Source organism: Cyrtonyx montezumae, unplaced genomic scaffold, assembly GCF_038088225.1.
Source record: "Cyrtonyx montezumae isolate F1298 unplaced genomic scaffold, pur_monq_1.0 scaffold_12, whole genome shotgun sequence".
Classification (NCBI taxonomy): Eukaryota; Metazoa; Chordata; class Aves; order Galliformes; family Odontophoridae; genus Cyrtonyx; species Cyrtonyx montezumae.
The window spans coordinates 11189531-11213407 of NW_027071848.1; the positions used below are offsets into that span (position 1 = coordinate 11189531).

At 39.4% G+C, this 23877-nt stretch overlaps 2 protein-coding genes across 2 annotated transcripts in view; both read right to left on the reverse strand.

Annotated features, from left to right (window-relative positions):
- Positions 1-2969, reverse strand: part of LOC136044815 (stromelysin-1-like) — a 10547-nt gene extending 7578 nt beyond the window's left edge. Inside the window, exons 1-6 of the mRNA XM_065730343.1 lie at positions 2868-2969; positions 1789-2030; positions 1554-1702; positions 490-615; positions 136-297; positions 1-5 (exon numbers count right to left, since the gene is read on the reverse strand). The exon at positions 1-5 is cut by the window's left edge and continues 152 nt beyond it. Coding sequence (XP_065586415.1) covers positions 1-5; positions 136-297; positions 490-615; positions 1554-1702; positions 1789-2030; positions 2868-2969 — 786 coding nt within the window. The remainder of the gene's footprint in view (positions 6-135; positions 298-489; positions 616-1553; positions 1703-1788; positions 2031-2867) is intronic.
- A 5882-nt stretch (positions 2970-8851) lies between these two features.
- On the reverse strand, positions 8852-15402 carry LOC136044816 (stromelysin-1-like). The gene is made up of 10 exons (XM_065730344.1): positions 15260-15402; positions 14870-15108; positions 14278-14426; positions 14051-14182; positions 13034-13195; positions 12275-12470; positions 11023-11156; positions 10326-10485; positions 9379-9482; positions 8852-9182 (listed from the first exon to the last, which is right to left on the reverse strand). Exons 1-10 carry the CDS (start codon positions 15362-15364, stop codon positions 9082-9084), a joined length of 1482 nt encoding a protein of 493 aa, XP_065586416.1. The 5' UTR covers positions 15365-15402; the 3' UTR covers positions 8852-9081.
- Between the last annotated feature and the right edge of the window lie 8475 nt (positions 15403-23877).

Consider the following 23877-nt stretch of genomic DNA (forward strand, 5'->3'; position numbering starts at 1 on the left):
AGGTCCTAAAGGAACCAGTTTGTGGAAGATATTAAAATGCGAGTTCATTCATACATATTCAGTATGCAAGTTACTGAAAGGTATTCCAAAGAGTTTGAAATTGCAAGCAATAGCTGATAAATAATTGGGAATTACCATAAAGGGACTGAATGCCATTAATATCATCCTGACGAAGAGGGAAGACTGAAGAGTTGAATTTCCTATAAACTGGGTACATTAGAGCATCAGGGTCTTTGGAATGGAAAAGTCCAAGTGAATGTCCAAACTCATGGGCAGCCACATAAAATAGGTTTACACCTGTCAACAACAAACAAAAGGCATAAAAGGAGATACATGTCTTTTCATTTGTAATTTAGAATGTGCAGGCCCTAAGAATTGCTTTCAGAACTACTGGAGGGGAGGGGAGGGGAGGGGTGGGGAGGGGAGGAGACAGATTTCATTTCATGTACTTCCTCTTTGTGGATGGGCTATGAGAGCTGAATTTCCTACCTGCTGTGCTTTTGGTCCAGGTTTCATCCTCATCAAAGTGTGTGTCTCCACCAAAGTCCTTGCCGGGTGCGTAGGCATGAGCAACAGACCCTCCTGGGCCATCAAAGGGGATGAAGTCGTTGTGACCTGAGGAGTGAGTCCAACAGACAGCTAACTGGAGGCTACAGCAAGTGAGGTAATAGACTTCAGTCAAGCACAGAGCTTTCTAGTCTGCTCATTTCATAAACATTCAAGATTCCTTTTGACAACGATTTACTAAAAGATCAATTTTGCAAAGGGTAAACAAATGTATCAGAAGTGAAAACTTGGCCTTATCAAGACACGGGTAGACATTTATGTATTTATTCCGTGAAGAAAGAGGAGGGAGACATGGTTTTGTTTGAAATACATTCTCTTTTCTGCTCATAAGTTAAAGTCTTCCCAAGCTCTGTGTCAGCAACCCTCAGGTAGTTATTATCTGACCCTGCCCCGAGCAGTAACTGATGTGTTGATGGCAGAAGGAAGGTCATGGGGAGACTGTAATCCCTTCTCTGGAGAGCTCTTGAAGGTCAACTCCAGAGAAGGATTTATGAACATTGACTTAAGGGTTATGTGCAGTGCCTGGATATATGGCTAGGTATATTTGGGTGGGAAGAGAGGAACTGACTAGGGAAGTGCATGTGTGCATGACTGCTCATGAAAGGAGGGAAGGCTGCTGGTAAGGCTGCTGGTAAAACTGCCCTGAGGACAATGCCAAAAATACAAGCCTTGAGTATGTCTAGAACTTATTTAGCTCACATAAAGCCCATGACTAATCCTGGGATTGTACTAGAGTTACCTATACCATGGTGCTCTGTGTGTGAGTATACTCCAAAAGCCATAAGCCTCCTGAGGTTTATATACATTGTTAACAAATGTTAGATATATATTCAGTAAAATGTTTTAACTCACTGCATTTACTTTCTCCCTCATTTTCATCTCCCCCTGAATCTTCCCCCAGACATCTTCAAGAATCCCCACTATAACAATTGCTTCACCCTGTCAGTAGCTGGGCAATAACTCATTATGGTTGTGTAGACTTTTACCTCCAATTGCAAAGGAGATCATTATGTCTGCATCACCTCTGTCCTTCTTGATGAATTTCAGTGGGGTCACACTGCTCCAAATGCTGAATGCTTTCTTGATTGCTGCACTGACATCTGCTTGGCTTAAGTCTGGAGTGTAGTTTAATATCCTTGAAAATACAAAATAGAAAAACAACTGCATTCAGCTTAGCTTCATAACACACTGTCTTTACATTAATGATTCTATTATAATTACCTGTATGTCAGAACTTGTTTTGCCCACTTTGGCTCTCCTGCAAAGGTGGAGAACCCAGCTACATCTGGGAATCCACAGCGACGTTTCTGCACTAGGTCCAGAGTGCTGGAATCTGGTCTCCCCGTCACCTCCAGCCCAAAGAATTCCTGCATTTCTTTTATTTTCTTAACCATTGCACTGTTACTTTTCAGAATGAAAGATTCTCCATCTTTCTTAAAGCCGTAGTAATTTTCCAAGTACTTCTAATGAAAACAAGATATTTTAAGACAGTGAAATACGTTTACCTTTGAAGTTCTTAAAAGTTATACTAATACTTCAGACCTGTTTGATACTTTATTTGATATTTTATGTTCCTTGAGAGCATGGGTAACAGAGCTTGCTGAAGAGTGTATGGATGTTTTTCTCTTAGTGAGTTCTTATTATAGATTATATTATGACTACAAATGCCTTGTGCTTTACTCAGAATACATTCTGATTCATTATTTGTTGAATAAATTGAATATTTTCTGGTAGTGTATCCTCTACCTACCCTGTGTTCCAGGGTTACTTAGAGTCCTTTAAAAAAAAAGAAGAAGAGAAAAAAAAGAAAGGTTCTTTTTCTTAAAAAAAGAAAATTTAAGTAGTACTATCCTATACATTCATATTTTTAGAGCAATAATTTGGAAAAAATAAATAAAAATAGAATGTGAGTCTTATGAAGAGCTGCATCTCAGAATACCAGAAGTCACAAAAATAACTACCTTTCTGCTTGACTACCAATCAAATGCACACTGACTCAGATGTTCAATTATTTGTAGAATCAATTCATCACTGGTGTAGTAAATGCATCATCAGTTATAATTGCTCTCTACAAAAAATAAAACAGGGACGAGTCAAGATTAAAGAAGCTTTTGCCATCACAGAACATAATGGAGGTCCACTCTGAGAAATAATCATGTTATTCATTCCAAAGGAATTTGCAGTACCTATTGCAATGTATAGCAGCTCCCCAGTTGCTATATATAAGCATTATGCCAGAGACTGCAATGGATTCTTGACAGTTGCTAGAGATCTCAGTCCCAGAGGTCTGTCTTTCTCACCTGGATAAGCTGCATGCCTTCTTCTTTCTTTTGCCTTGTATGTGCAGGAAAAGCATGAGAATGCACTGCACATAATAGCAGGAGAAATGGAAGGTTCTTCATTCTCTTTTTCACTTGCCCCTAGAAATGTTTTCTTTGTAGTATGTCACACACCTGCTTCACTTTTATATAGCTCTCATTTGCTTTATGAAGCTTCCACTCTGACTCACTGCTTCTCATAACCTCAAGTTAGCAACAGAATATATGCAAAACAATAATTTTAACATAAAAAGATTGGTGCTGGCCTTCATCCGGTTCCGCCCTTTTGGAGGTTTTGCAACATGGAAATATTATTAATGAGGTGATAATTGACACATAGTTCTTTTTAACAAGATCATTAATCTTGTAGTTATTAAACTGTGGCCTTTTTTTCCAAAACTTAATGCTTGTCACTTTAACATTTTCCATATAAAGTTGAAGCACTTTAACAAAACAGAACAGAACAAAGCAAAACAAAACAAACAAACAAACAAAAAAAACCCACAAAAAACCACCCAAAACAACACAATGTTAATGAACTGTAGAGAACAATTTTTTATTTGTTTTATTTTATTTTATTTATTTTATTTATTGATTTATTTATTTTTCATGCTGCCTGTATGGGAGCATCTACTTTTGGAGATTATTGTAGAACCTTCATTTCTTCCTTGGGAAGACTCTTTCAAAAGTAGAGGATCAGCACTGCAATGTACTGTTCGCAGAAGCGGTGCTTTTTGCAGTTTTTCTTTGTTACAGTTCTCTCCTGGATTGAACTTCTTTTTGTCTGTGTGAAAATACAAAAACCCTGCAAGGAAATGAAAATACTTTTTTCAGCAAAGTCAAGCTAAGCTTTTTATAAAAATTGGGCTGACGTGTCTGCATGCCACTTTTATTCAGGAGTGCTCAGCACCAGTATGTTGTCAGTTGCCTTCCTATTTCACAGTCTTTTACCTGTCTACTGATTTTCAGATTTAAAAAGCACTGAGGTTTTCTAGTGTGAGCTCCTCTAGATGATTTGCCTCTTCAGAGGAGGAACTTCTCTTTCTGTCTGCATGTACTGCTAGTAAGAAAGGCTGAGACTCAGATGTGTGCAATTCCTCTGTGAGGAAAAAATGGCACCCGTTGACAATCATCAGTACTTGCTGTATGCTTATGGAGACCAAACAGTGGACGTGAGCTCAGTGAGGTGGTGGGTGGCATGTTTCAGCAGTGATGATGTGAAAGACAAGCCACGTTCTGGACAGTTATGCAGATATTAATGAGCATGGCATCTAGGCTCTTGTTCATTGCAGGTGAAAAGGTATGGCTAATTGTGGTGAATATGCTGAAAAATAGTGTTTTGTAGTTGAGAATTTGTTCTATCAAGTAGTTATTGTTTTCTTTGTATCTGTTGCATTTTCCAAGGGAAAAAAAAAATAAGGGACATTACTTTCAGAGCAACCTACATATTTCTGATACTCACTGAACTCATCTCTTCCTGCAGGGAGTTGTGGAGAGCATTTTGAAGAGCAGAACGCAACGTCTTCAGATGGAATGCAGACAGATCCTGGACAAGGTGAAAGCAAGAGGGCAGGTGGTGGGGCTCAGCAGGAGGAGCCTGGTCACCACGGGCTAAATTGTTGCCCTGAGAGCAGACATTGAAACATTTACATTGGAGGAAAGTTCTCCTCAGTCCTGGAAGTAGATGGACATACTCGGGGAATGACACTGAACTGGGACAAATGGGCTACTTTCAGGAAGAGAACTGCAAGAGAACTCATACAGGCAGCTTTCAATAACTCTGCTTATACTCTGCTAGCTGTGCCGCACTGTGTGGGTGAGATGAATCTATAAATTGAGTGTGATGTTCTCCTATGCAGCTTCCACACCCACAGTATCACCTGTGGAAATAGCTTTTAGTACTTGCAAACTAACCCACTGAAGCCTTGCAACGTTTTTCACTTCCCACATGAGATGCAACTTCTCTCCAAGCATTCAGGGTGTTTCTGTGTGTACAGTGTCTCCATGGTTGTGGTGCACAGATGTAACTTTCTGACGTGTAAAACTTGGTATAGATATTCTTCACTATTCTTTCTATCCTATGGGAGGGCCACTAGAGGAAGTTGGGATGATCTAGAGGGGTATTAGTGAGATTTACACAATCTTCTGACTAGTATCCCTCTCAAATACATCCTTTTGCTACTCTGGCAACACTTTCTCACTGTTCACCATTACCCACAAGAGATCAATCACCAATTCAAACATCTTTCAATTATCTAGAATAGGTCTTATGAAGAAAAATCAACACTGATCTCCTTTGAAGTTGTCTTTTTGAGGAGGCTTCATCCAGAAGTAGTTTAATATATAATGAAAATCTCATGTTCTGGCTTGAAGAAGTGAGTGTGAAAGTTATGTTCTCTTCCTTTCAAACCTTCAAAAAGGACAATCTCTCTTGACTCTTTTTTTCCCTCTTTCAAAGTCAATCTTTTGCCTAGGATGGCTCTGAGCAGCCTCAGCCTATGCTGCTGCTGAGCAGTGCTATGCTCCTGCCTAGCTCTGCTACAAGCCCTATGCTGTCTCAGAAATAACATATTACTGATAAAGATGAATGTTTGACCAACTTCAGCTTTTTTTTTTTATATTACAGTCACCTGTTTTCATCACAGTAATGCTGATTAACCAACAGGACTCCTCTTGCTCTGGTCAACTTTCACCCAGGTCCCTCTTCTGGTTCAGTGCTGAGTCAGGGCCTCCTTAAAGCTTAATTCATCTTCATTTTCTCTGTGATTGTAGCAGTGCTGTCTGTTTGTGAGTGGACACTTGCTTTATATGGAAAACCTGCCCAAGAAGATCTGAAATGCTAGCCACAGAGGACAGCATTAGACAGATATTTCCATAATCAACTCTGCAACCATGACAACAGTGTTGAAAATCACACTTCCTCAAGAAGAGGAAAAGCAGTTCTGCCGTGGGAAGATCCTTGTCACAACACCTCCAAAGACTTCTGTGTGTTACAGTCTATTCCCTTCCCAAAAAGCAACAAATGTCAGCTGCTGCTGGTAAGACTAAACCAATCTTCCAGCTGTAGGCTTAGGGCCTGTGAGAGAGCTAGGTCTCGAACCCATTGCTTCATGCACTGCTATTACCTCATCCACCTAATACTCTTTAAGGGTCTTATAAAGCTGTCACTAAAGTCATTAAGATGTTTTCATGTGACTTTTGATGTACAATAGGTTGTGTCAGACGACACTTGTACAGTCAAGAATTTGAGAGGTGAAGTTTCTGTGCATCTCTTTTTTTACGTGCTTGGTCTCAGACTCCAGAGAAAGTCCATATACTCAGAAATTCTTATTGAAATTATATGTATGAGGGTATCCTATGCCCTTAATGCCAGCCACCATTTATGAGTTATAAAGAAATCATAGCAACAAGAAAGTTTCACTTGCTAACTAAGTGCAAACAGGCAGCTCCTGCACTCCTGTTTCCAAAACAATCAGTTACTTATTATTATATCATTTTCCAGGAATTTTCTTGCTTTTCTCAAATAGATTTTTTTTTGGCCAAGATTTAGGATGTTGTGAAAGCAGGAATACAGATGGAAAAGTCTACACTTAATGCTACTCACCAGCTCCTCAGTAAGGGTAAAAATCATTCCCCGTCTTCTTCCATTTATGGTCCTGATCAGGCAAAAACACAGGGAACTTTCTGGATTATCATTTACAGCAAAGTAGTTACCATTCATTTTTCAGAAACAAGCAGTTTAAGCTAAATAACACCTGGGGGTGAGGTCAGTATTTTACTTTCAGTTAGCTGTCTTGTTGAGGTGATAACTAAAAAATTGTACCAGTCTTAAAGAAGAGCATTCTCTATATATTATATATATTATGCATGTATAATGGCAATGGTGAGTCATCAACGCTATCAGTGTTCTGCCCCTCCATTGCTGATGTGGTCGTTTTGGTTCCCCTTTCACCCCATTCAATACTCAGCCAACAAACAGGGCCTAAAGGCCTGATTCCTGAAGGTAACCTCGGTATGCATGTAGGCATCTCATTAGGATATCAACGTGTGTAGGCACTTCCAAAATGAGAGGGAGTTAACTCCACTCTTTATGCACAAGAAGCACTCATAAGATCCCTGCTTCACCCTGGAGGCACCTAATGTCCTTGGACAGACGTTTCTTCTGTGCAGGCTGTGTACACAGCACAAACTGTTGGCAACACCATCTGCACTGTGTCTCTGCCCTCCCTGGGCTCCTGCTGGGTGAGCTCACCCACTTGTCAGCTCATGGCTTCATGCTGGTGCACTGCAGCCCTTGTGGCAATGCTGAGCCAGTCAGCTCCTAACAGACTTTTAAAACAGGCTGAGATTCACAGCTTAGTTCCTCCCCTAGCTTAATTTATAGTCCCGTTTCAGCAGTGCTCAAGTAGCATCACACATTTCACACACGGAGCAGAACATGGCAAATAAGAGATTTTGAACAGCAGCAACTGGAAGACTGTCCTCATCAGCCATTCCCATCCACTCTTGCTGCCTGTGCCTGTTCTGCCAGAGAAGAAGGAGTGGTTCAGAAGAGCTGGCTTGCTCACACAATCACACCATCAGAGCAGTGTTTAAGGAGATGAGATCAAATCCCTTCAAGAAGATGAACATCAGCAAAGATTTCTTACAGCCCAACAGGTATTTTAGCAACTGACGTATCACTCATTAGCAATGTGGATGCCTTGAAAAAGCAAATTTCAGAGCTACATATAAGTAGAGCTGTATAATAGGGATCTTCAGCACAGCTATACTACTGTGCTGAGGCCTGTTGTGCCCCAAGGACATCTTTCTTCAGCAAGCTGGATTTTCACAGCTCTCAATCAATAATGGAGAGAAATCAGGCTGACCTGATGACTCTTCACACAGATCAGACTCAGGACAAGAGTGGAATTATGGCATCACTGCACGGGCTACTGGCTGGCTGATTGAACAGCCTAGAATCTCACTAGTTTGGACTAGCAGAAGGAGGGTTATGACTCTTTCTGCTCACTCTGAGAAGTGAGTAAAATTTCAGTCTGACATTTCACTGTTTTACTTGTGCATACACTGCAAATTGATCACAGTACTTGTTCGTGGGGGTTAGTGTCTTTGCCAAGGGAATACATGTCACAACATGATAGACTGTGTGTGGAGGAGGCTACAGGGATGTTCATGCTGCTACCCAAATAAGTCAAGAGGGGGAAGTGTGTGTGCTTTGTTTGTACCTTACTGCTCTTCCTCCAGAAGAGTCATCTCCAGTGGTTACATGAAAATTCTGTTTTTTGCCTTATAACTTCAGCTTTTTTGCTATGGGAAGTGGTTCTTGCAGTGGTTCCCATCCAGCACTGGGAGCATGGCACATGGTCACAACTCAGTAGGAATAATCAAATAATCCTCTTACTCCCTGATGATTATCCAGTGACCATACCATTGTGTCTCATCCTGTCTGCAGGCCATCTCTAACCCCAAACCGGTTACCCAGCAATTTTATCCAATTACTTTCATCCTGCCATACCAACCTCCCAATTCTGCCCACCCTAAAGCAGCACTAAAGCATGTGTCCTCAACTTATTTTCATGTTCCCCTTCCACCAATTAGGGAGCCATTACCATTCTTGCCCTCACCTGTCTTCCTCCATGCCATGAGGTCAGATAGGTGAGGACTTATCTACCAGAGCCCTTACCAATGCTGCTGAATGGATTCTTCTGTGGGATCTGTTTCTAGTTCTTCTGTCCCACTAAAACTTTCCTGAGTACATTCCTTTACCCAGTCTATCCAGCAGGTCATTTCTCATTGTGCCTCAAAACAGCTTAAAAGCTTCAGATTCTCTTCAGCTTCCTTGCTACAGAGCCTGAGCACTTCTGAAAGTGGCAATGGGGTCCTGGCTCTGTTCAGGCTTGTGTGCAGTTATCCTGGGACCACTGTCATCAGAGAACTGAACCAGAACACACAAACAACTATTCTCCAGCAAAATACTTTTATTACTCAAAACTAGCTTGATTAATAAATACTTGGAAAAATAAATTAAAACTGTACATTGTTTTACATTATTAAAATTTTAAATTAGATCCTTCAAATGCCATAATTTCAGACTCAGATGCACAATAACAGTTGAATGATATTGGTTATAGTCAAAGAACATGAAAAAAAAACCATTTTTGGAGCAAATGCAACCTTGCATTGCTGTTTGACATTTCTAGCAATCAAACCAACTGTTGCTCTTCATTTTACGGACAAATTTCTTGTTCTTGATGTCGACCTCATACTGGTTTGATCCATGGAAAAAGTAGAAATGTCCTGGGATTAGAAGGTAAAATAATAGCAAATTAGTATTTTTTTTTCACTTATTGCTATCATTTTTTTTTCCTGGGGGATTAAAAATATTTCATGTGTATATATACTTGAAACATATACATATATATATATATATATATATGTTTGCACTGGTTGATGGTCTTCTATTTTGCTTTTAATTCCATTTGTATTTACTTACCATTTTTCTGAAGGGCAGCATCAACCATGTGGCCAATTCCTTGGAAGTCAGCTGCTATTTTCCTTGGATATCCCCTTTCCATTGATTGGGTATTTTCATCAAAACTGCACAAAGAAATTGATGAATAGAAGAAAGAGTGTAAGAATCAGTGGTAAAACCAGGTGAATATTTACTAAATAAGCCTACTCTTACAGAGAGTTAATCAATCACGTCTTTATAAGAACTCACTGAACTGTATAAATCCTGTGTAAAATTCATAACTTTACTGTTACGACCAAGAGTGTTTTCAGAGCATAAGACTAAATAGCTCAACTCTATTCCCTGAGACTGATAACAAAGCTGGTTGGTGCTCATGCTGAGTAATGAACTTAACTCTTCATTCAAGTTGAATAATTAATTTTGACAGTATCCAGCCTAAGAACTGACTTCATGAGTGGATGTAAATTTTGGTTTAACAGGATAGTATGGTTCTAATTATATTATTAGGGTAAATATTACTGCTTCACTGAACTGTTTCTTTAAAAATCAAATATTTTGGTCTCCTCTCATAGCTCTCTTGGTAGGTTCTTCACTTATAAATTTCAGAGAGTGCATCTGCTGCTTAAGTGATCCTAAATGAGAGACATGACAAAGCCTACTCACATTGGCTTTTTGTACTAAATTTTGTACCACTTTCATGTAATAATGCTTTCTAATAGATAAATAATGCTCATTTGCTTGTGTTTCTTAATCACAAACTGATAATAGCAAATAGATGTCTACTTTATCTTCACAAACTTTTTGCCAGAAAAGATACAAATAATTGTCTTTTATTGTAGTATTATATTGGCTAAAAAGGCTGACAAAAGGTCAAAAATTTACTATATAAATTCTTATGTAGCTTGATATAAAAAAAATAAAAAAACCTGTCTTGATTATCTACTGCACAAGAGAGAAATTAGCCTTACCTCCAATACTTGTTGCCAACAAAGATATAGGTTTTCTTGGTATTTTGATCATGAACAGCTGCGTCTATTTTCCTAACTCTCCTGGGAAAGCCCAGGTTCTGAATAGGCTTGGGGAAACCTGGCTCTATTCTGTAGCCACTGACAGCCCAGTACTGGTTGTCTGTCAAGAAGAACAGAAAATATTAGTAGGGAGTCCTGAAGAGGCTGAACTTCTTATAAAAGTCCCAGAACATTTAATCAAAGCTTTCTGTGTAGTAAAGATCCCTGAGCAACTTATATATCCAGATGAGAACATGTCCATTTAGAGCGCACACAGCTTTGAATTATTCAGATACTGGATGTTGGATTTTTCATTTTTAACACCCATTATAATATTATAACATCCAATGACTAAAGTTCAACATGTGTTTAGGAATATTTGGCACCTTTAAAATATATTTAAATAGCAATGCAGGTAATGAGTTTTGTCTCAGTTATGATCTTCTGTCTCACTAGCAAAAAAGGGGCTGCTGGGATCATCATTAATGACATTAATAGTGTTTTGAAAGTTAAAATGGGTTTAAACATTAATAATATATGCTATTATTATTATATTACCTATGTTATTATCACATAACATGCTCAAACATATACAGGCTAGTAGTACTACAACTTTACAAATTCATAAGAAGGACAGATGGAAACGTAAGAGAAATACCTTTAAAAAAGATCACTCGATCCTTCTTGTCAACCTCATAAGCGGCGTCAACGCCGGCTGCCAATGATGGCCAGAATGTGGAGATGGTGTCATGCTCAATTTCTGAGAAGTAGGGACTTTTGCGCCAGACATAGCTGATAGAAACAAAATTAACAGTGTTTCATTGTTCATATTTCACTATTAGGGGCACAGATATATACTTAAAATGCTACTGTTTGGATGCTGAATCAGTTCTCACTGCTGTGCAAAGCCATTACCCCTTCTGGAATGGAGTGCTTCACTTGGCCCATAGATACTTTCCCTTCACCACTGGTTACTCTGGTATCACAGAATGGTTGAGGTTGAAGAAATCTCTGGAGGTGATCTTGTACAACACATTCGCTCATGCAGTACTACCTAGAGCTGCTTGCCCTACAGACTACTCCAACACTCCAGTGGCTTCCCATTAACGCATGATGCCTATGGTAATGCTGATGACTAAAGCTTTTGCACCATGTGGGCTGGCACAGCTCTGTTCTTAATTTTAATTTGATTTCTAAAATTCACCGAACATTCTTGGAAGAAATATATTAAAACTCAAAGTAAGGAGGAATTCCTCCCTCCTCTCCTTTTTTTTAAGCCACAGTTCTTCATCACATGCTTTAGAAGATGAATCAGACACACTTCATCAAAGGAAATTTATTCTACTGAAACAGTCATCAAGCCAAGAAGTGTATGGAACCCTAGGCCTGAGATGCTGTCCCCTTTGTCAAGAGTGGAAGTGCACTGCCAATCCCCTACTACAGTGCTCCGTGTCAGAACATACAGAAAAAGAGGGAATATCTAATGGCAGAGACTCTTTACAAGCAGTACCTGGGCACAAGTTCACTGTGTACACCTTGATCCGAGTGTTGTTAAGAGACAGCAGTGGCACCTTTCACAGTTCAGTGACCCAAACCTGGACTGGTGGGTTGAGGAAAGTGCTGTGTATGAAGTAGCTGCAGGCTGAGGAGTGATGCTGGGATTATTCAGCCTTACACAACTGTAACAGTGATGATGGATGATGGCTTGCAACAGTTTACTCACCTGTCAGTAAACCATATTACTCACCCAACACTTGCTAGGCTAGTAAAAATTTGCAAAGCTGCTTTAATACTTTCAGAAAGTAATATTTTCCCTTGTAACCAAAGGAAGATAAATTCCTTGAAATGAACTTTATATTCTACCTTTGTGAGCCTTGGAAGAAGGTGCTGGTGGAAATGAAATTGCTTACCTGCCTTTGAAGAACAGAATTTCTCCACGGAGAGTAGTGATAGCATCAAAAGTCAAATGAGGGTCACAGTCCTCTGGTCTTTTTGTGGGTACCATTTCTGTTGGTTCTTCCCGGGGTGACATTTGAGTTGGTACTTCTGCAGGTGTCATTTCAGTTGGTTCTTGTGGAGGAAATGCGGGAGATTCCCTTGGGGGTCCTTTGGGAAACAGAAAAACGTGAAGTTGGATGATGAGTTAGAGTTTTGCATTGCAGAACTTCAGAGTTTATCCCACTGAGCCAAATGTACTCAACTAGTAAGCTAATGCCAGTGGGAGCTGGGTAATTTAAGTTGGCTATCTGTGTTGATAAACATTACAATGGTGTCTTGTGTGGTTTTACCTTGACAAGTTATTGCTAACTGAAACTGCATTTGCACAGGGATTTATGTAGAGCAAAATCGATTTTCAAATAGCAGTCATGCATATGATCATCCTCTTATGGTTGGTAAGAGAGTTAATACTACAGTTACAGGCTGCTCCTCTGGTAGCTTTAAAGAAAGCTTAAACATTTTGTTCTACTGGCATGGACACAGTCCACAGATTTCATGTTGTAAATATTGTCTTTTAGCCACAAAGACACTGAGAGATTTGCACAGAATGTAATCAGGAAATTAAAACTCAATATCTTTCCTGCAGTAGAAATAAGTACTTTACAGCTGTTGAGTAAAATTTATTGTAGATGCTTATCTATTGGCCAACAAAAATTATACTCCTTGCTTACCATAGAGGGCCTGAATGCCATCAATATCATCCTGATGAAGCCTGTAGTTTCTTGTATCCTTGGCCATATATATGGGATACATCAAGGCACCAAAGACATTGGAATGAGCAAGACCCAGTGAGTGGCCCAACTCATGAGCAGCAACAAGGAATAAATTGTATCCTAAAAATAAATTCCAGCACAGAGAACAGTCACTAAACAAGATTTCTTCACAACAGTGAGGTACACATTCTATCTTCTGACCTGTGATATATCATTCTTGCTATTAATAAAGCAGGAAATTTTAACTATGTTTCAGTTAGGAAGTTCTCTAAAATCTTGGAGAAGAAATGAGTTTCAATTATAATTGTTTGTTGCTCACAAGGGAGACAATTGGAGGACATTGCTTGCTACAGAAATTTTCCTGCCAATGAAGAATGGAAGATTCTTTAATGTTAACAAAGACTGAAAATTGGATGAGAATATTTTAATCATCTGTTCATATTTTAGGCATCATAAGTGGCATGGAATTCAGTTAATGACTACTGCAGGAAGGCCAGTAGCATGTGGGCTCTGATATCATGCCTGGACATCGCTGGACACCAGAAAATCTCATAATTATACTTACCAGCAAATTCACAAACTTATTACTTCTTTGCAGAATGTAAAGGTTTACATCCTTTTAAATAATATTATTAAAAAGTATATATATCAAGAGCTCACTATTACAGATATTAAGGTCATTCTCTAATAGCCCAAATTCCCTGCCTTACGATGTCATGATTTCCCAATTGCTATTTCATGTTAATTTCTTCTTCTTCACTGGAGATGCAGTTACGTTTCATAAACTAATTTCAGAGGACTGTCATGACTGCAGCATTGGTCAGAAAATGCACAGTCATTTTACTAAGTTACAGTGATACGTTACATCTCAGAAAATGGGGGAATTTCTGCCATAGTACCTTATACTTCACAGTGTCTTCAAGACAAACACTATCTAACAAAAAAATAAGAAATGCAATTTTTAAGGCAACTTACCACTGTAGGTGGTAAACTTGGTCCAGTTTTCATCTTCATCAAAGTGGGCATCTCCTCCTATTCCACTGCTTGGAGGATAAGCATGAGCCAGCGTTCCTCCTGGACCGTCAAAGGAATAGAAGTCGCCATGAACTAAAATAAAAAAGTAAAAACAAGTGAAATTTTTCATCAGCTTGGCAACAAAAAGTGACAAATAGTTTTCATTTCTCAGCAAAGGAGTCCCTTACATCCGGAAGCAAAGGAGATCATTATATCTGCATCACCACTATAGAGCCTGATGAACCTCAAAGGGGTGATACTGCTCCAGAGCTGAAAGGCATTTGCGATTGCTTCATCCACATCAGCTTGCAGCATGTCAGGAGTGTAGTTCAAAATCCTGTAAAACAACACAGAAGGAATTTAAAGCAACCAGAACTATGGCTATGCACAAAGCAGTGAGGTCAAATATTTTAAGCACTGATTGTTATTATTTATGTGTTGGATTGTTTATTTTCCAGATATCTGCTGTAATGGGTAGATTTCAAAGTTTTCTTTTAGACCTTCCAGAAATCCCAGCAGTTATTCTTAGTTGTATTCCTTCTACCCACTAATTAAATCATTTAGTATGCTCTTAATAAACCATTTTAGGCCCCTATTCTGGTCTCTTTTATCAGTATTTGGAAGTCTAAAGTAAAAGACACAAATGCTCTCCAGGTTCTTGGCCCTGCCACCCTGAATGAGGTTTTTGTGAGAATACGGGAGTAAAGAACCCGCTGGCATTTCTTCTGTTTGGCAGACTCAAAACTGATGCACAGGGAAACATGCTTTAATGTGTGTTACCGATATGTTACATCTTCCTTCTTCCACCTAGGGTTCCGCGGGAAGGTACTGTATGAGCGGACATCTGGTATTCCACATCTGGGCTGCTTCATCATGTCCATTGTCTTATGATTCAGCTCCCCGGTCACCTCCAGCCCAAAGAACGACTGCATTTCTCGGATTTTGTCAGCCATGTGATCAAGATTCTTTGATTTAAAGTGTTTATCTTCTTTGAAATCATAAAAGCTTTCCAGATATTTCTGTTGGGAAGGAAAAGCAACAGTTTAGAGCATAAATAGTTCTTTTCAAAGTCAAAGAGTTGTTAGTATAATATTTTGCATTGCTAACACATCATCATTATATGTATTTTTCTCAATAAATGGTTTTCTACGTTTTGTCTATAGACTTTACCCGAGCAAATTGCGTATCTTCATTTTCAGTTTCTGGAGTCACTGGCAGAGCACAAGAACATGAAATACACAGTAACCCCAGGAAAGCAAGCATCTTCAGTTCCATCTCTGCCTCTCTGTCCTGGGACAGAGCCCTCTCAAGAAGAACTCTCAACCACTTCTTTTGTCCAAGGCTCACTAGTGCTTCTCTATTTATATCATTTGCCTGCTTGCTAAAGTCAACAGCTGCATGACTCAGTTAATAACATCCTCTGATTTCCCACAGAAACACAGAAAACAAATTTTGTTTTAGAAGCAGGCTAACACATGACCGTTTACCTTCCGTGAAAACCCGTGATTTTGCAATCATATTACTGGATAGTACTCTTTTTTCCCCTTCATTCCTAAACTGGACCTGTATTTTAATCTTGCAAGTATCTAACTTTGTAACTAATCACCTGGATAAAAATTACCTCATTTTTCAGAGGTGCTGAAGGGAAGGACACCAGTCTGTATCTCCGTGGGGCACCTGACAAAAGACCTACAGAAAACAGCCTTCACCTTTCTCACTGTGGGGCCTGTACAGTACCTCAGCATGCCAGGAATTAACCCCTTCCTTTAGCCTAATTATTTTAGTGATATTGCCAATAATAGAAACAATCCGTTTATTTTCTCCTCGTGAGCAGCTCTAACAGCCCAGCACAGTAACAGAACCATCACCTGTGCTGCTGACTGGCCCATGGAATCACAGGTTTATGGTTGTGTCTTCTTGTTCTTCCAAATTCACCCCTGGAAACTCACACACAACAATGTAAAGGTCTCAGTAGAGCAGCCCAGATAATATCTGGGTCTACAGAGCACATCGGCCAAGGGCATTTTCACAGCTAAAGAAGAAATGGTAGAAATTGCTCTCGAGACTACTTGGGAGTATGGAGTTTTCAAAAACATTGGTAATACATCTCCAAAATTAGGTGGAAGATGACAATTATTGTAGTTGTAGATTTCAAGTTCCCAGATTTGCTGTAAGTTTGATTTCCCAATTCCTTTTCTGAATGTGGTGCATTACACTTTACATGGATGCTGCTGAACAGCCGTCACACAGCCACTTCCTTCTCACTGTCATTTGAAGCAGAAGTCCCCTGTGTTGACTTAGTGTCCAAATGTAAGTTCAAAAGGAGAAAACTGACCTAAAAATAATCTGCTTTCTTTGGATCATGAGAAAAAGAAGGGAAAAAACAAAACAATTTTTCAGCAAGATGGTTCAAAAAACAACCCTGGCACCACAGTAGCTGAGCTCCGCAGTCTGTGAGGTGGCCTGGGGAAAGGGCATGGCTGCCTTCCAAAGGCATCTGGAGCCCAACTGCTGGGCTGGAGAAGGTTGCACTGTGTGCCTGACCCAGGTCACAGCCCAGGTCCCAAACTGCTGAGCCAAGGCACCAATGTTTGTGTCTGAGGCTGCAGTGGGATGAGGGCTGCTCTGCCAAGAGTTCACCACTGCTTTAAAAGGGGTACTACTGTTCCTCCCATCCTGGCCAGAATTCCTGCTCTTTCCCCATGCCCTTTAATAGCAAGTGAACCCTCAGGGGACTGGTTCAAAGAGCTGAAGCAATGGAAAAAATACCTCACAAAAATGAACTGTAGTTATTTCTTTCTGGTTCCCTATGGCATGAGCAGAGCACCAGTACAAGGGAGGGGTGGGACATCACAGATGGGAATGGAGATGCAGGTTGTCAACGAGGCATGAAGATGTGATGCTGGACCCTCTCCTTTTGGCAGCAACAAGGCAAACATGTGTCTCAATTTGTCATAAGATAGCACCCCAAACTGCATTTTTTGCATGTGATGTCTGTGTTTCTGAACAGAAATTCAGATGTGAAGCATGAACATTTTAAATACAGTGTTTGTATCTCTTTGCACCTAGCAGCACTGCATTCAAGAGATCTGGGATGAAGCAGTTAGATGTAGCAAACCCAGTTGGCAAACATTTTAGCAAGCCCTATCTAATATTTAGCAAACTATTTTTGCTTGCTGACTTTTGCAGAGCTGCCAATAGGTAGATTTGCTGCAGCTCCTCTGTAGCTGTTGCACTATCTCCATACTTGAGCTGATGCTTATGGAGTGGGAGTTGAGTGCTGGGGAAGGGCTGGCTGTTGCCTTGTCAGTGTTTGGCAGCATGAGTGGGGAAAATTCACAGTGAGGCATCTTGAATGACTGAGGGGTGTGAGCAAGCCTTGCTTTCCCCTGCGTGCAGATGCAGGGAAGTACTTCCTTTCTTTGTGCTGGCCCCAAAGACTTTAGTACCTTTTAGGATTTAAATGGAGGGGTGCTCAGTCCTGGCTTTAGGTACCACAGGGTGTGAGCAGGTACCATTTTCTGGCTTTAATCAGACGCTTAGTATGCTTGACAGTTGTGTTGCCAGTGGACAAGGTGGACGTACATCAACAAAGGAACATCTGTGATTTACATGGCATGATCTGAACTGAAGAAATGACCTCCCATAGTGCTTTCTGCCTTGCATGGGTTCTTGAGGTCGCTTTATTCTTGACAAGGCTGAGCAAGTCAGTGCCTTTTTCATGCCCTGGCCCTACAGGTAAAACCCAATGAGGCATGTGTCTTGCCCTCTGCCCTGAGGGGCAGCTTCCCCTGGTGAACTTAGAGGTGGCTATTGCCCGCTGGCTCCCGTGGAGATCACACAGTGGTGATGCTTACACAGCAGCAAAGCAGCCAGGATGAATTCGGGAACTCTGCTCATTTCTTCCCTCACCTCGTCTGCACTCAGACTCATACGTTCCCTATCACCATCGTGTGCCTTAATCATTGCATTAAGGGACTTGTGTGGGTACTTTCCCGGGAAGACCACTGCAATGGGACTGAGCACTTGCCACCACAGAACTGCTTGTTCTCTGACAGCAAAATTCAAAAATCATCTTACAAGAGCTAGCCCAAGTGCCAGGATTTCAGTGGATTTGTCAAAAATTTATCTGGGAATTTTGCCACTTCTTATTTTTATGTGGTTGAAATTCCACTCAGAGGTGTCATGCCAGTTTTGTTTGGCAGTTTTCACTTGTGGATAGAAGTACACTTAAAGTAGTTACACAAGCAGTTGCCATTAACTGTACAAATAACAGCTCATTCAGTCAAAGGAAGCTTGAAGAATCTAGACATATACACGCTATGATTTCACCTCTTAAATTTTTTGGAGAAACCGTAGATTTCTTCTTTCCCCCCTCTTCCTCCCTCATACTACTTCTAAACTCTCCCCACCTAGATCCAAAGAAGCAGGACCGACTATGAAGATCTTGTGCATATCCAGGCAGAAGTCTTTCCATGGCATCCTTTGGGAAGCTGATATTTTCCACCTGAAGAGATCCACAGGATAAATTCACAGGATAGGTTCTGAGGTTCGAGGAACAATAACTTAGTGGTGAATGACACGAGCCCTTTACAACATTATATGAGTCAGAGTGTTACCTAGATAACAACTGGAAAAAAGCATGGAAGTTATTGGGTACATAAACAGAAAATTTATCAGACTTGCATGTTCATCTGGATATTCCCAAAGAATAATTGCTTGTGTTGTAGATGAGGTTCAGTAAATTAGTTTTATAGGAATTTAATATATTCTAAATAACTCTAGGGCACTGTGGTCTACCTTCTGGCTTTTCTAACTTATCTATTGAACTTGTGTTATTTTACCTTTTTAAAATAACTTGGGGAATTATACCTTAGGAATGACTGGATCTTCTACCTTTGCTATGTGGAAACAAAAGAAATGGATTTCCTATTAAAAGTCCATGAAATCAAAGAATATTGACTGAAAATATGAAGCACTTCATCTCTGGATAACAGTATTTTGAAACTATTGAAAATCAGCCTGAACTAAGTACTGAGTTGAATAGCACAGATTTTTCTGGTATTTGTCTCCTATATTTCTATTCATTAATGGATATATTTCATCCTAGTTTTATTATAATCAACTGCTGCTAATAAATTCATTAGTCATTTTTCTACCTCAGCTGGGAGTTGCAAACTGAAAGACAGCATGTAGAGATAAGCTCAATGATTTTAATTAACAAGGAATTCAGATATATATATTTTGTATTGGTATGCTGTCCTTGCGTACTATCTACAATAAAAAAAACTGAAATCATTTACGCATTTTTGTTTAGCTGATTTATATAAACAAGTTTAATAAGCTGCATGTCATTTCCTCTCACTGAATTCTGGTATATTTTCTTATGAAGAGCTTCAAAAAGAGATTGGGATTTGCTGATGTTATGTCATCAGTCAATGACTAAGAATTTCAGAGTGCCGCATAATTTTGAGGTTTGCAGTAAAGAAATTGGAATATAAAAATATGAAATTTTGGCACCTTACATATGACCTTTCATTTCATAATTGGTAATTTTACTGGGGCTATAATCTGCAGTTAGACAGGGCTTTGAGCAATAGGTGAGGCAGGAAGCACCGTGGTTGTGAGACACAGTTAATTCACTGTTTCCTCTTTACCATCCTGGCAGCTACTAGCTTCAGACTATGCCAATGTCCCAACACCATGGAAGAAACTGAAATGTGGGCACGATCTAATCTTTCTTGCTGAAAATGTTGGCAAATATTGCACCTCTTTCCTCTCCCACTCACTCACTTTCATGGATAAGGACCTAGCTTGTTTGAGTCTCATGCCATTATTAAGTCTATCAACAAGCTACCACATCTTCAGGACAACAGATAAGGTGATAATCATTTAGCCCCTAGAAATTATACTGAAGATTCTTGGTTTTGTAGGACAGAAAACAGGTCCATGCTTTCCTATGTGTAGTTGATCATCCTATCTCTTAACAGCATTTGACTTGGTTAGTTAGATGATTAGATAGTTCCCTGAATCATGCCATTAATATAATTTTGTTGTTTCATCCATTATAATGATGTTCATTACAGTGGAGTGATTAAGAAGAGGTAGATAAGAAGAGGGAAAGGTGGATCCCTGAAAGCAGGGATGTACTCTAGGAAGCTGCCTGTCATTCTGATGGTGTGTATAATTGTTACCATTTGACAATTTAGGCAATCAGCTGCTGGCAATTTTGGTCTTCAGTTAATGTTATATATTTTAATAGTGGCAGCTCGTACAATATCTGTTATCTTTCATGTGTAGATCATGCTTAAAACACGGCTTCTGAATCAATGCTTTTTGAGAAGAAAATCTTTTGGATACAGATGACTCGTAGTAGGTGCAACATATTTAGTTATTCAGGTGCAGAGATCAGAACAATCATTTTAAACACTGAATAATACACTTGGCAGGTGACTGATGCAACCTTAAGCTCTATGTGACTATGGTGGTAGGAGTCCATTTTTTGAAGATGTTTGATACTAATAAACTTGGAGTACTTTGACGTCTTTATATTCTCTTCTCCTTATTTTTGATCTATATATGACTACTACTTTTTGTAGCAATCTACAATGACCCTTAGCCAGCCAATATGACTTCACTAAGGGCAAATAATGCCTGAAAAATATGACGGCCTTTACAACTGGATTACATCAAAGGGAGTCACGGGTGCTCAGAGAGAAGCATGCCAGGGAGGCATCAGCTATAGAGCAGAGGCACTACAGGTTCAGAAGCCAATCTTGTGTGTGCAGTAATAAGAAATAATAGAGGGTTTTTTTTTCAGATACTAATTTATTTTTAATGCTAACTATCTCATGACTTGTTTGGAAGGGATTATCCAATGCTTTATTTACTTATAGTAGTCTACAGCTAATTGAAAAAGTATGAAGCAAGCTCATCAGGATGTTGCTTCACAATAGTTTTGTAAGATTTGATCACAGTATTTTCTCACCAAAATCTTTTGAGATGATACTTCAGATATTAAAGAGCTCAGAAACTGTTCTCAGAGTTGTTAGAAGTATTCCAGCTGAAAGTGTGCGAACCTTAGATTCACTCAGGAAAGGTCTTTGGAGCACAGTTAAATATGTTGCCCTATTGGTATATCATCTTATTACCAACATGCACAAAAAAGATTGAAATTAACTTGAAACTAAAAGTAAATGGAAATGGACTCAAAAGATAAAAGCTACTTCATAAATTCTAGTGGGAAATAATAACACTGTGTTCAAGAAACATTTAGATGTTGTACTGAGGGACATGGTTGAGTGGGAAATGTTGGTGATAAGTGGACAGTTGGTCTGGATGATCTTAGAGGTCTTTTCTAACCTTGGTGATTCTGTGATTCTGTGACCCATTGGAACAGGGGAGCAATCTGTAAAGCTTAATGCTTGTGGTTTAATCTCTAATAGCTAGCAGAAAGAACTTCAACACAATCTGCATGGATGAAGACAGACTGAGCAGAAGAGCTGGACAACTACAGTTCCTACTTACATAGCTTGGCTTATCCTGTCTGCCTTAAATATTCCTAAAAAAAAATTAAAAAAAAGAGATTTCTGGATGTTCAGGTGACTTCGGAGAGGAGATCATTTTGATAATTTCCAGGTGAAAGGAGCCGAAGGAGATTCTTCCAATACATTAGTAGATCCTGAAGGAAGAAGAACACAAAGGGAAATCTTTTATCATACGAACTCCTTTAGAGGACTAGAAATAGTCATTACAGCTGTGCATTAGTGCTAAAAACCCAGAAGATTAAGGATGGGGTTAACCTAAAAGTTATTATTTCTGTAAAGACATGTATCTATTTTGTTAGTGGTTTAGGTTCCATTACTGTAAAGACTGTGTAAGAGAATTTTGGGTAGAGCAATTTAATCAAACTGCCTGAAATAATTCCTTTAACAAGGAGCTAACCATCTCCTGGTTTCCTCAGTTTCTCCATTACCATGGAGAGAAATCCTTCCACAAGAGACAACATTTCAGTGCAGCTGTACAAATATTTTGGTATTTTTCCTTTTAGTAAAAGAAGTGCCAAAACTAACTGGCTGTCATGTTAACTACTGAATCATTAGCACGGAGAATAGCAAATATGGACAGGAGTTTATTCTGCTTACAAGCAGTTTAGGGGAGACTTAATCTTCTCAATTAAAGTTAATGATTTTTTACTGTTACAGATAGTGAAAAAGCAAAGACTGATGGACAGTGCTGTTTAACAAAGATATTTGCAGAAACAACAAATATATATGCAGAAAGTGCAATGGGATTTTCATCATCATCCTATAGCATCTAATTCCTGTGACAATAAAATAAACATATTTAATTAATTTATCTGGGAAATTTTCTAGAAAAAAATCTCCAGCACAACCATGGCTGCTGCAATGGGGCAGAATATGCCAACGTAGCAGATATTTCAGGAATAGAGAACTTATCCTTACCTTTACTGCAGGAAAATGAGCTTGACTCAGTAATTCATATCAGTTTTCTTGAAGTCATTTCCTTCCTAAGAGCATCAAAATGATGCGTGACTCAATTGTTTACAGATTATTTAGCGGAATGATTCAATTATTAGAATCTGCTTGAGGCTTAATTCTTGAGCAAAGAGCACTGAAAGTATTTGCATTTTGCTGCAGCAGTCACGTACCCACATCCATACCTGGCAGAATTATTCTTGATAGGGTCTGAATATGTGTCCAGAAGATCCAAGTCTATAAGAATGGGAAAATGCAATTAGGATGACAGAATATTCTGAAAATAATGTGTATTTAATGAAGAGCTAGGTACTCATCCTTCCTGAGTAACGTCTAAGACCAATAGTTGTTCCAAGGAATTTCCTTGAAAGGTGCATTCAGATGAGAGGTCACCCAAGTATGTGGTATAGCTTCATGTTTAAATAGTGACATTGGTACCAGTGCAGGTGGGACAGCACAGATCTCCTGGCAGAAATCCACTTGTGTCATTTAGACAAACTGTCACACACAATATGCAAAGAGGTTCAAGAACTGGTCCTGGAGAGCATGGTGCAACCCATACTCTCCTGCAGCAAAGCTATCTTCCTCTCCTTATCCCAAAACAGTCACTTCCTTTCTTGATGCTATTGACAGGAATGCCTGAATGTGCACAGAGGTATTGCTTGGAGGATGCTAAGTGTCACAGGGCTGCAGGAAAATAACCACCTGCCCAGGCGTTGCCAGTCCATACTGGTCCCATGACACTCAACACCATCACCTTCTTCTTCCCAGGTCATGGCTGAACGTGGGAGTTAGACCCAGAACCTAATGTGGAGGTTACTGACATCACATTTTCTGGCACAGAACATTTTACCTGTGGATATGAGCATCTTTTTATTTAACAGGTACTTCTGTAGAAGTAACAATCCTAAGGACAACTAATGTATTAAACACAAAACAAAGCTGTCAGTTATCTATCTGTAAATATGAATTTATTCCACATGCAACACCTATCTGTCTCAGATGTTTCATTGTTTTGTAACAGCAATAGTTATGACAATAGAGATGGAATCCAATATTCCTTCTCTAAGACTTGTCTTTCCTTTTTGTCTCCTTGGATATCAGCAACAAGCAGGAATTCGGCTTCTTTCTGCCTTTTCTCACACTCTTACATTATTGTCCAAGAGTGTTATTGACCACAGAAGCTTCCTGAGTCTTTCTGCATCAACTTTTTTATTCTTTCAAATAGAGTGTGAAAACATAAATACGGGGGAGAATCACTTACTCAAAACAATTGATTACAAGTAAACA